Raw genomic sequence first — 13166 nt, forward strand, 5'->3', positions numbered from 1 at the left:
ATCCAATGTTCCTTTCGATGTGTTATTCTGAGCAGCCGATCCTTACTGAAAAAAACGACTTGGTTTTTTCCCCCCTGTAGCTTTAAAACAGCATTGCCTTAATCAACAGCGGCCCAGAGAGTTCAGAACACGCAACTGCACTTGATGGTTACAAAAATATGTAACTCCACTTTTACTGAGCAACGCAAAAAAAAAAAAAAATTATATTTATTTTTAATGAAGACATATGCTCAAATACAGTAGTTAATAGGAAACACCATTTCTAGTAATAACATGCAAAAACTATTGATCATGTTGATGATACACAATACTGCAAAAAATAAGGTATGTATTAAATACTTTAAAATCAATAGCACTGACTGTACTTTAAGACTATGAACTCATCCGTCTGTCAATGGAGAAATTTACCTTTGCACTTAACCCACCTGTGTGGGGAGCAGTGGGCTGCCACACACATAGACTGCTAATAGAAAAGCTACATTTTGATAATACGTGCACTAATGAGATCTAAAGCATTCTAACCTCAAGAGGAGAGTCGGGTTCATCCAGAATGCTCTTCTCACTCTGTATCCGCTGCATCGTGCCCGTGGAACCGGGGTCCATCATCAACACGTTTTGACTATCAGCTCTTCCAATTTTAATGTCACTCATTCTGGAATCAGTTGATCTAGACACCTGGTAATTGTACACGTGAGGTAGAGTTCCTGTTCCCAAAGTGTCTGAATACCGTGGTGGATAATAGGGAATCACGGGGAGGCTGGAGTGATAGAGGGTCCGGGACTGTCTCAATCGGTAGATCTTTACTGATATAATAACCACTAAACATGTAATGAAGAGGAATGAGACCACAGCCAGAGCCAAAACTAAATAAAAAGTCAGGTTATCATTGTATTCCTTGTCGTGTACAAAATCAGAGAACTCCGACATCACTTCAGGGAAGCTGTCCGCCACAGCTACGTTAACAATGACTGTAGCTGAACGAGAGGGCTGCCCGTTGTCCTCCACAATAACAGTCAGTTTCTGTTTCACAGCATCCTTATCAGTCACCTGACGGATTGTTCTTATTTCTCCATTCTGTAAGCCCACTTCAAACAGCGCCCTGTCTGTAACTTTCTGCAGTTTATAGGAGAGCCAGGCGTTCTGTCCAGAGTCCACATCAACAGCCACCACTTTAGTCACCAGGTAGCCCACATCTGCTGAACGAGGCACCATTTCAGCTACTACAGAACCACTAGTCTGGACTGGGTAAAGAACCTGAGGAGGATTATCATTCTGGTCCTGGATCTGGATTTTAATAGTGACGTTGCTGCTTAGTGGAGGAGAGCCTCCATCCTGTGCTTTAACACGGAACTCAAAATCTTTGATCTGCTCGAAGTCAAAAGAGCGCACAGCATGGATCACTCCACTATCAGCGCTGACGGACACGAATGAAGAGACTGGTATTCCGTTGATAAAAGAGTCCTCCAGTATATAAGAAACACGGGCATTTTGTTTCCAATCAGTGTCTGTAGCTTTAACTGTGAATATAGAGAGACCTGGTTTGTTGTTTTCTATAATGTAGGCTTCATATGAGCTCCTTTCAAAGACAGGTGTGTTGTCATTTACATCAGAGATCAGTAAATCGAGAGTGAGGCTGCTTGAGAGGGAGGGGACTCCTTCATCAGAGCAGGTCACAGTAATATTATACCCAGAAGCCATCTCTCTGTCTAATTCATTGTTTGTCACTAAACTATAGAAATTATTTGACGTGAATTTGATATTAAACGGAATATTTTCATTTACAAAACAGTTAACTTTACCGTTATTTTCAGAGTCTGGGTCATTTACACTCATTAAAGCTATGACTGTGTTCAGAGCTGAATTTTCAGGAACAGACTCTGACGTAGATAACGTATTTATAGTTGGGCTATTGTCGTTCTCATCATTAACAGCAATTATGATTTTACTCGAATCAGAAAGTCCTCCTTGATCGATTGCCTCTACGTCGAGGTTAAACATTTTATTTTGTTCATAGTCTACTTGTCCATCTAGTATGACGTCACCATCACGGGTAATGCGGAATAATTTTGAAACCGGGTCCATGCTGTTTCCAAGAGCATATGTTACAAATCCATTTGTTCCACTGTCTGGGTCAGAGGCAGACACTTTAATAACGAGGGTTCCTTCAACGGAATTTTCAGTGATGGCCGCTTTGTATACGGTTTGACTAAAAACAGGTGCGTTGTCATTTATATCTAGAACAGTCACGTGGATCTGCATTGTCCCTGTCATTTGCGGTTCTCCCCCATCCTCCGCTGTCAAAATTAAAGATACATGAGCTTGTTTTTCTCTGTCCAGTTCCTTCTGTAAAATCATTTCTACCCTTTTGTTTTCATCAGACTGAGGATAAGATTTAAGAATAAAATTATCATTAGGCTTAAGCGTGTATCTTTGTAAACCATTCATTCCGATATCAGGATCAATCGCTTTCTCTAGCATGAATTTTGAGCCGATAGCTGCTGACTCACTTATTTCAAAAATCCTCTCTTCCTTTTGAAAAACTGGAGAATTATCATTTATATCAGTAATTTCAACCGTTATAGTGAATAACTCCATTGGGTTCTCTAGGGTCATTTGAAAATGCAAAGCACAGGGTGTCGTGTGTCTACAGAGGGCTTCGCGGTCTATCTTTTCGTGTATGAGAAGCTCTCCTCTTTCTTTGTTCAGCTTGATGTATTGAGCTCCGTCTCCCATGTAAAGGCGAGCTTTTCCAGACTTGAGGCGCATCAGATCTAAGCCTAAATCTCGTGCAATGTTTCCAACTAAAGAGCCTTTTTGCAATTCCTCAGGAATCGTGTAGCTGACCTGTGCGCTCACATAGCCGAAGCAGAGAATGGAGATCAGCTGTACTTGCCGTATCATTGTTCTTTTTGGCTCCGCTGAATGACAAAAGCTTTCGGGCTCTGGCTGCTTCACAGCAAAATCAGCTCAGACGAAAAATTCTACTTGATAAAAAGAAATAACATATTCCAAGCATAGGGGTAATTCCATTTCATATTATCCACTGACGGAACTGAACGCAAGCATGTGCGAAGTGTTCCCGACTGCTCCTCAATAAAATGACCGGGAGCACGTCTTGTTAAATGTGTTACGAAAGCTACTCCTAACCTCAATAGCTTAAACAACAGCGGCCCGATGAGTATGAATGGTGAAATAACAAAAAAGAGAACAGCTTTTATGCCATACGAAACTACACAGAAAGATAAACAAATAAATGAATAAATAAAACAAACATGCAAAAATATTTCTCCAGCATTAAAATGTTACTACAAATGTGGTCAAATATCTTAAAATGGATAAAATATGTATATTGTGAAATAAAAATTTCTGGCATAAAAAAAGCAGATGTAAAAAAAAGGAGAGAAAAAGGATGGGACCAATTCGCCACTGTCCTGGGTCCTGAAATACACCTACGCGACCCCGCAAAATCTGTTTCATGCATGCAACCACATTAAAAGCTAGAAGATATTTGCAACTAATATTACATTAAAGGTAAAATATTTTCATAAATTAAACTTTGAACATCATACATCATAAACAGACTCACTATTCAGTCAAGATGTGGGAGTTTTTAGGAGAGTTGCGGTAAATTTGATAGAGTTTGTATATTTTCTAAGAAAAGATTAAGATCGGTACCTACTTTTGATGACACTGATGTCATTTTCTCTGTATTTTTTATATGTATATTTTGCCTAAATTGTGACATATAAACTGTAAAATAAATGAAACTGAAACTGAATGCAGGACGACGATCTTGGCAGTCACTTAAAGAGGACCACATCAAGCTAAAAATCCATGACAAAATATTTCTGCTCAGCGAGCAAAGGGGCATCGGACCAAAACTTAACTCTGACTGTACCAGTCGTCAGTCACTTTCCAGCAGTTTAAGCATCATTCATTATGCAACTGATATGTTTATTCAGCGTTGATTTCTCAGTGGTGTATGTTGAACTGTTTTATATTTCTCCTGGAAGCCGGAGCTCAACGCAGCAAGTTGGTACAGAGCAGAACGCGCAGGACAGGAAATAGTGCGCAATAACAAAATAAAACATCCGGTTATTTTCAAAATATTCTTTATTTTCATGTTATGTGGTAACTTGCCCTTACCTTAAGAGTCACCATAATGGTTCCTCAAAAAGCATCAGAATTACCCGTTTTTATTTAGTCTTGTAATGTTGTAGACTCCTATATCTATTTATGTTATATAAATGCTTAAATATGCATATTTTATGTTGTTTATTTAATATTTATACTTCAACTTATTTATAGCTATTTTTATAATTTCATACTTTGACATTGGGTAGCACTGGAACCTGCAAAACTAACTTCATTTAATTCCATGTTAATGTGTTGAAATGACTAATAAACATTGAAACATGATGTTAAAATGGCACTTTTTCTTATTTCTATCATTTTAGTTTTTGATTTTGTTGATATTCTTCACTAAAGGGCAAACAGAATAGGGAGGAAAAGAACCCAGCTTTGGGCCAAGCAGCAAGAGTAGCAGTGAGGAGAGAGACAGAATGAGAACAGGTTCTATAAAATATACTTTGCTGGAACTGTATATGCTTTAAAAGTCAAATGTTTATTGCATCTTATTTGAAATATTTAGTAAGATTATAAAAGAAATATGTTCAAAATCTGCTTTCCATGACAAGAGTTAATAGATTAGGCACTATTATCAACATAATAGTGTAATAGACATCTGAAGTAAATATAAAACAACTCAATTCAATTACACTGGGTTGCCTTTTGTGATTAATTTCTAGCCAGTTGTAGATAGAAACTTAAAAAGAAAGATGTCATAAAAATCAAGGTAACAGTTTATAATGCCTGAAATGTCTGGCAGGGAAAGAGGAACAGTGGAGCGCAAAGTTATTTGCCTATGTGTTTTGGATAATTTTGTTCCACAAAATAACAAAACTATATAATGTTGTTCAAAATACTTTTGATGATTTAATTTAAAATGCATTGGAATTCAGGGGTATGGGTCGGACACAGGGTAGATTGAGTAGCCAGCCTTCTCAATTTCAGAACAATGGACAGCTCCTGTCTTTTTCATACTGAACCACTGATGGAGCCTTCTGGTGGAAGGGAACTAAGAGTTGAAAGAACTTTTTATCTCTTTTTTTCAGGGGGGTTACCGCCCGACCCACTCATGGAAAAGTGTGGGTCAGGGAACAGAAGAGTCAACAGAAAATCTGGTGGGTGGAAATAAAGTACTTTAAGTTATCATAGATTTTAAGATAAAACTATTGAAAAAAATATATACACAGTATATATATATATATATATATATATATATATATATATATATATATATATATATATATATATATATATATATATATATATATATATATATATATATATATATATATATATATATATATATGTATTGCATATATATTACAAAACTGATGCCGATAGGCAATACATTTATTGAGCGTCAACATGGAAGCCTAACCTCTAGAGGGGAGTCTGGTTCATCCAGGATGCTCTTCTCACTCTGCTGCATCCGCTGCATTGTGCCTGTCGAACTGGGATCCATTATCAACACATCATCAACAGCTCCTCCGACTTTATTGTCACTCTTTCTGGAATCAGTTGTCCTGCTTATGTCATAATTGTACACATGTGGCAAAGTCCTTGTTCCCAAAGTGTCCGAATAACGTGGTGGATAATAAGGAATCACAGGAAGGTTGGAATGATAAAGAATGCGACACTGTCTCCATCTGTAGATCTTTACTGATATAATTACCACCAAACATGTGATGAAGAGGAAAGAGACTACAGCCAGGGCCAACATTAAGTAAAATGTAAGATTGTCATTGTACTCCTTATCATGTGGAAAGTCCGTGAACTCCGATAGAACCTCAGGGAAGCTGTCCGCCACCGCCACGTTAACAATGACTGTAGCTGAACGAGAGGGCTGCCCGTTGTCCTCCACTATAACAGTCAGTCTCTGTTTCACAGCATCTTTATCAGTCACCTGACGGATTGTTCTTATTTCTCCATTCTGTAAGCCCACTTCAAACAGTGCTCTGTCTGTAGCTTTCTGTAGCTTATATGAGAGCCAGGCGTTCTGTCCAGAATCCACATCAACGGCCACCACCTTAGTTACTAGGTAGCCCACATCTGCTGAGCGAGGCACCATTTCAGCCACCATTGATCCACCTGTCTGGACTGGGTAAAGAACCTGAGGGGGGTTATCATTCTGGTCCTGAATCAGGAGTTTTACAGTAACATTACTATAAAGTGGTGGAGAGCCTCCGTCCTGAGCTTTAACACGGAACTGAAAATCTTTGATCTGTTCATAGTCAAAAGAGCGCACTGCATGGATGACTCCACTATCAGCACTGACTGACACGTATGAAGAGACAGGAACTCCGTTAACAGAGGAGTCCTCTAGTATGTAAGAAATACGGGCATTCTGGCCCCAGTCAGCGTCCGTGGCTTTTATTGTAAATATGGAGAGACCTGGTTTGTTATTTTCTACAATGTTGGCCTCAAACGAGCTCCTCTCAAAGACAGGCGCGTTGTCATTTACATCAGATATCTGCAAGGGGAGAGTGACGCTGCTGGAGAGGGAGGGGACTCCGTCATCAGAGCAGAGTACAGTGATATTAAATGCGGGAGCCAGTTCTCTATCTAAAGGTACTTCTGTTTCTAAGCTATAAAATTCATTCATTGTCTTCTTTATTTTAAAGGGGATTTCATCATTAATTTTACACGTTACCTCCCCATTTTTCTCAGAATCAGGATCATATACACTAAACATCGCAATCACAGTATTTTCTGGAGCGTCTTCTAAAACAGATTCTGATTTTGAGAGCATTTTTATTTGCGGACTGTTGTCATTAATGTCAATAATGTCAATCATAATCTTACTAGAATCAGAGAACCCTCCGTTATCTGTAGCCTCTATGTCAACCTGCAAGAGCTTCACCTTTTCATAGTCTAATTCACCAGTCAAAAAAACCTCCCCGGATTTTCGATCGATTTGAAAGAGCCCGGCTAAATGTTGCTTGCTATTTGTAATTGTGTATGAAATCTGCCCATTTAATCCTTCATCTTTATCTGACGCCCGAACAGCAATAACACTTGACCCACGCGGAGAATTTTCCATTAATGCCGTCTTGTACACAGATTTAGTAAAAACGGGTGTATTATCATTTGCGTCTAACACATTAACTGTTATTTGCATTGTACCTGACATTCGCGGCTCCCCTCCATCCACAGCAGTCAGTAACAAAGATATTTCTCTCTCTTGCTCGCGATCTAAAGGTTTCTGTAAGACCATTTCTACTTTTTTACTTCCATCTGCTTGATTCTCTAGCTTCAGGTCAAAATTGCTTGTTGGCCTAAGCATATAGCTTTGAAGACCGTTTACACCGATGTCAGCATCAACAGCTTTTTCGAGTACAAATTTAGATCCAACAATTGCCGACTCGCTGATTTCAAAACGTTTTTCACTCGATGCAAAGCTGGGTGCATTGTCATTAATATCAGTAATTTCTATAGTTATTCGAAATAGCTCCATTGGATTTTCCAAAATCATCTGTAAATGTAATGCACACGGTGACGTAAATCCACACGACACCTCTCTGTCTATTCTTTCTTTGATAATCAGGACACCCCTTTCTCTGTTTAATTCAACGTATTCCGTACTGTCTGTCGAATAAAGGCGAGCTTTTCCTAATTTCAACCTTTTAAAATCTAAACCTAAATCCTGAGCTATTTGACATATTACCGAGCCTTTCTCCATTTCCTCCCGTATAGAATAGCTGACCTGCCCGAAACTCGTATCGATGCAGAAAAAGATGAGAAAAAGCAGCGTCCGTCCTCTCATTGTGTTGCAGTGATATTCCAAATAGCGATCCGGATGAATGTTGCGGAAAACGTGAATTATTCAAAGATATTTCTTTAAAAAAAAAAGGTTGAACATTCGATGCGAAGAGGATAGGTCTGTTCTACCGACTGCAGGCGTTTGGGGTCCTTTTTTGTTGTCTACTAGAGAAAATATTGAGGGGAGGTACATTTACAAGTCCTATCTAAGACTGCCACATACTGGCCAATAGCGGCGCATTCAGTTAGGTATGGTGACAAAAAGGAGCAACCAAAACAAGATAAGTGACTAATATGGCTCAAATAAATAAAAATAAATTATTATCATTATGTTATAATATTGTTATTTCACAGTGAAATCCGTAAATTTAGAGAGAGCTATTTTATCTGCTTAATATGCCCATTTAACACTCTTAACCACTTATTAAAGATAGATTTTTTTTTGTGGAGGAAACTGAAGAAACATGTTGATAGAAATATTCCATAGAATATGTATTTTATGGAATCAAACATAATACACAATAGTAAACAAACTGGTGACCAGTAAGATCAAAATAATAATAAAAAAATACATAAACTGTTTTGAAGATGGTTAATCACTACATATTCAGCAAATGAAAAAAATATATAAACACACAAACATTTATTATGAGTATTGATATCTAACCTCCAGAGGAGAGTCTGGTTCGTCCAGGATGCTCTTCTCAATCTGTATCCGCCGCATGGTTTCTTTACAAGCGGGATCCATTACCAAGACGTTCTGGTTATCAGCCCCTCCGAATTTACGGTCACTCTTTCTGGAATCTGTAGTTCTGCACACCTCATAATTGTACACATGTGGTAAAGTTCCGGATCCCAAAGTGTCTGAATAACGTGGTGGATAATAAGGAATCACGGGGAGGCTTGAGTGATACAGGATGCGGGACTGTCTCCATCTGTAGATCTTCACTGATATAATAACCACCAAACATGTAATGAAGAGGAAGGAGACCACAGCCAGAGCCAAAACTAAGTAAAATGTGAGGTTTTCATTGTACTCCTTATCATGTGAAAAGTCAGTGAACTCTGATAGCACTTCAGGGAAGCTGTCCGCCACCGCCACGTTAACAATAACTGTAGCTGAACGAGAGGGCTGCCCGTTGTCCTCCACAATAACAGTCAGTCTCTGTTTCACAGCATCTTTATCAGTTACCTGACGGATTGTTCTTATTTCTCCATTCTGTAAGCCCACTTCAAACAGCGCCCTGTCTGTAACTTTCTGCAGTTTATAGGAGAGCCAGGCGTTCTGTCCAGAGTCCACATCAACAGCCACCACTTTAGTCACCAGGTAGCCCACATCTGCTGAACGAGGCACCATTTCAGCCACCATAGCGCCACCTGTCTGGACTGGGTAAAGAATCTGAGGGGGATTATCGTTCTGGTCCTGGATCAGGAGTTTTACAGTAACATTAATACTAAGCGGAGGAGAGCCTCCATCCTGAGCTTTAACACGGAACTGAAAATCTTTGATCTGTTCGTAGTCAAAAGAGCGCACTGCATGGATGACTCCACTATCAGCACTGACTGACACATACGAGGAGACTGGAACTCCATTAACAGAGGAGTCCTCCAGAATGTAAGAAACGCGGGCGTTTTGGTTCCAGTCAGCATCCGTGGCTTTTATTGTGAATATAGAGAGACCCGGTGTGTTATTTTCTACAACGTAGGTCTCATATGAGTTCTTCTCAAAGACAGGTGTATTGTCATTCACATCAGAAATCTGTAATGTAAGCGTGACGCTGCTGGAGAGTGAGGGGACACCTTCATCGCAGCAGGTCACTGTGATATTATACACCGAATTGCTTTCCCTGTCTAATTCACTGTCTGTCACTAAACTATAGAAATTACTTGCTGATGATTTTAAAATGAAAGGCATATTCTCATCAATGTAGCACTTTACATTTCCATTTTTTTCAGAATCTTTGTCCGCGATGCTTATCATTGTAACGACTGTGTTTATAATTGCGTCCTCTGAAATAACAGTGGATTTTGACATTATTTGTATTTCTGGAATATTATCATTTGTGTCTTGCACTTCTACAATTAATTTGCATGAATCTGTAAGTCCTCCTTCATCCATCGCAAGTAAATGGATTTCATAACTTCTAGAATCTTCAAAATCCGTATTTCCAATAAGGGTAACTTGACCGTTTTCCTGGTTTATTTTAAATGTTTTTCTAACGTCATCCAACGTGTTTCTAATTGAATATGTAATTTTACTGTTAGTACCTTCATCTGCATCTGTAGCTTTAACAGTTGCAACTACTGTTGCAATGGGTGAGTTTTCCGTAACTGTAGCTTTGTATATTTGTTGTGTGAAAACAGGAGAATTATCATTAGCGTCTAGAACTGTTATAACAATCAGCATCGTTCCTGACATCTGCGGCACTCCTCCGTCTGTAGCGGTTAACACCAAATTAATCTGCTGCTGTTTTTCTCTGTCTAAAGGCTTCTGTAATACCATCTCAACATTTTTATTGCCATCAGGGTTATTGTTAAGTTTTAGGACAAAATTCTCTGTTGGTTTTAACGCGTAGCTTTTTAGGTCATTAATGCCGACATCAAGATCCGCTGCTCTTTCCAGAGCAAATTTGGCTCCGATAACAGCTGACTCGCTTATCTTAAAATCAATTTTATTCTTCTCAAATGTTGGCGAATTATCGTTAATATCTGTAATCTGTACAGTGATACTGTAAAATTCCATGGGGTTTTCCAAAATAATTTGAAAATGCAGAGCGCATGGCGTCGTCTGTTTGCACAGCACCTCTCTATCAATCCTTTCTTTAACAAGAAGGACCCCTCTTTCTTTGTCGAGCTCGATGTATTCATCGCTATTTCGAGTAAAAATTCGTGCTTTACCTTCTTTTAGACGTTTGATTTGTAATCCTAAATCATGTGCTATGTTTCCGATTAAGGAGCCTTTTGGCATTTCCTCCGGAATAGTGTAGGATACCTGCCCGAGCACAAAGCCGAAGGAGAGGACACACATAAAAAGCGTCGCTTGCCTCTTCATTTTGAAACCCAAGTAATTTCCCATTAAAAAATCCTGATATTTAGAGCGCTGATCTCTAGCAGAAATCCAGTCAGAAACATTGTTTTTGAGCCAAAATAATCCAGACACACATTAGACAAAATGGTAATCCGTCTTTCTTGAAAACTCTTGAGGGTTGACCGATCCTTTCACTACGTGTTCTTTCTTTATTATGCAGACCTTGCAGAGGATGTGTTGCTACAAACATGATGTCTCTTAGACACCATGGTCAACAGCGGCCCTACGAGTTAGAATGGAAAAACTACACTTACACAGTGGGGATACATATGAAAATAATAATAATAATAACAATAATAATTATATTATTATTATTATTATTATTATTATTATTATTATTATTATTATTATTCGTTTTATATATAATAATAATAATAATAATAATAATAATAATAATAACAACAACAACAACAACAACAACAACAACAACAACAACAACAATAATAATAATAATAATAATAATAATAATAATAATAATAATAATAATAATAATAAAAACAGCCCCACCACCAACAGCACCAATAATAATATTATAATAAATTAATAACAATTACTATTATTATGTTCTGCAATTTTGAGAATGATACGTGCTTTAATATAACAAGTTTTCTTAAAATAACTGGACTGCATGCTGAGAATTTAATTCAGCCATCTGATCAATGTTTGACAGGGGATACCTCTAAGTTTTAGGACCCTTAACATAGAGGATCGGAGTGTAACCCTAGAAATGTGAAGCTGAAAAAGCAATTTTGACATAGGATACTTTCTAATATATATTATATCAGAAAGTATAGTAGTATTTTTTAATAAACCTATTACATAGAAATTAAGCGTGTTTTCGAGTAGTTCTTCTGTCTTTGTTTCATCAACTTTCTCTTGCATCTCTGCTATCCCTCTCCTGACAAAATATATGGATGCGTGAAATGAACAATTGGACCATTTGGGGTGCAACACATTACGTAGATTAAAAACACATAGTTTTAAAGTTGTTATGAGCTTAGATTTATAAAATCACATTCATAGATTGTGTTTTTGTCCTTTTTTATATTAATATATAAAACAAATTTGATTTATCAGCACTATTAATGAAACAAATATACTTTACAAGGTTTTTGACAGCTTTAAAATTCACTGGGGATCTTGAAGTGGATATGCTGCTTCATGGAGCCATTGAAGGTGTTTTGGGAGGGATATTACACAATTCTTTGAATATAACTTACACTTTGACTTTGAAAGAAGTCTTTTTCCTCTTTCTTACTTTTCAGACATCCTGACAGCAAGTCTTGTTTGCTGATTTGTTTAAATGAATACACCTGATACTACAACCCTTCTAGATTACTTAATCCCAAAGAAGAAAAACATATATATATATATATATATATATATATATATATATATATATATATATATATATATATATATATATATATATATATATATATATATATATATATATATATATAATATATATATATATATATATATATATATATATATATATATATATGTACTGGGTCAGGCAGAGATCAAAAAGGAAAGCAAAACAAGCATACAAACACACAAACAATAACAGCAACAAGGCCTGATGCTTCTCTAGCTGTACCACAACAGGAAATACCGTTCTCCACAAGAAAGCTCCATCGGTGGTTCAGTATGAAAAAAACGTGAGCTGTCCATTGTTCTGAACTTGAGAAGACTGGCTACTCAATCTACCTTGTGTACTACCCATACCCCTGAATTCCAATGCATTTGATTTAAAATCATCCAAAGTTCTTTGAACAACATTATAAAGGGTTGTTATTTGGCAGAACAAGCCTAGATGATGCAAAACACATAGGTAAGTTACTTTGTGCGCCACTAAGCATTTCTTAACCTATGTTCTGTCATTCCAATTATTAAACCATTTACATTTAAAGCAAAAATTTCAAAATGTTTCTCTAATTTTCTTTCTCTCAAATCTTTTTAATTTTTTTTTGTAGGAAGAGTTCCCATAGCTTCACTCTAATAAAAATGATGGGTTATATTTTCTACTCAAACGCTAGGTTATGTAATGGTCCAGCCATAATAAGTAATTTTTATAGTAGTTGGGTTATTTTTATGAGACTTTGGTTATTTTCCTGTGCAACCCAGAGGCTCACCAAAAATGTTTTCTATATCCTTCAACCTAACATGCACCAGCTGACCCAGCACC

At 37.4% G+C, this 13166-nt stretch overlaps 1 protein-coding gene across 26 annotated transcripts in view; it reads right to left on the minus strand.

Annotated features, from left to right (window-relative positions):
• Positions 1 to 13166, minus strand: part of LOC119776976 (protocadherin gamma-C5-like) — a 124893-nt gene that overhangs the window by 62609 nt on the left and 49118 nt on the right. The window contains exons 2-3 of one of the 26 annotated variants that reach the window (XM_038275673.1): positions 4516 to 4519; positions 523 to 1217 (exon numbers count right to left, since the gene is read on the minus strand). The exons of 17 other annotated variants lie outside the window; for them this stretch is intronic. In XM_038275673.1, coding sequence (XP_038131601.1) covers positions 523 to 1217; positions 4516 to 4519 — 699 coding nt within the window. Of the gene's footprint in view, positions 1 to 522; positions 3080 to 4515; positions 4520 to 5506; positions 8017 to 8554; positions 11127 to 13166 lie in introns of those variants that run through there. 8 more of the 26 variants (XM_038275665.1, XM_038275688.1, XM_038275674.1 and 5 more) reach the window with 8 other exon arrangements.

Source organism: Cyprinodon tularosa, unplaced genomic scaffold, assembly GCF_016077235.1.
Source record: "Cyprinodon tularosa strain WSP-4 unplaced genomic scaffold, ASM1607723v1 ctg973, whole genome shotgun sequence".
NCBI lineage: Eukaryota > Metazoa > Chordata > Actinopteri > Cyprinodontiformes > Cyprinodontidae > Cyprinodon > Cyprinodon tularosa.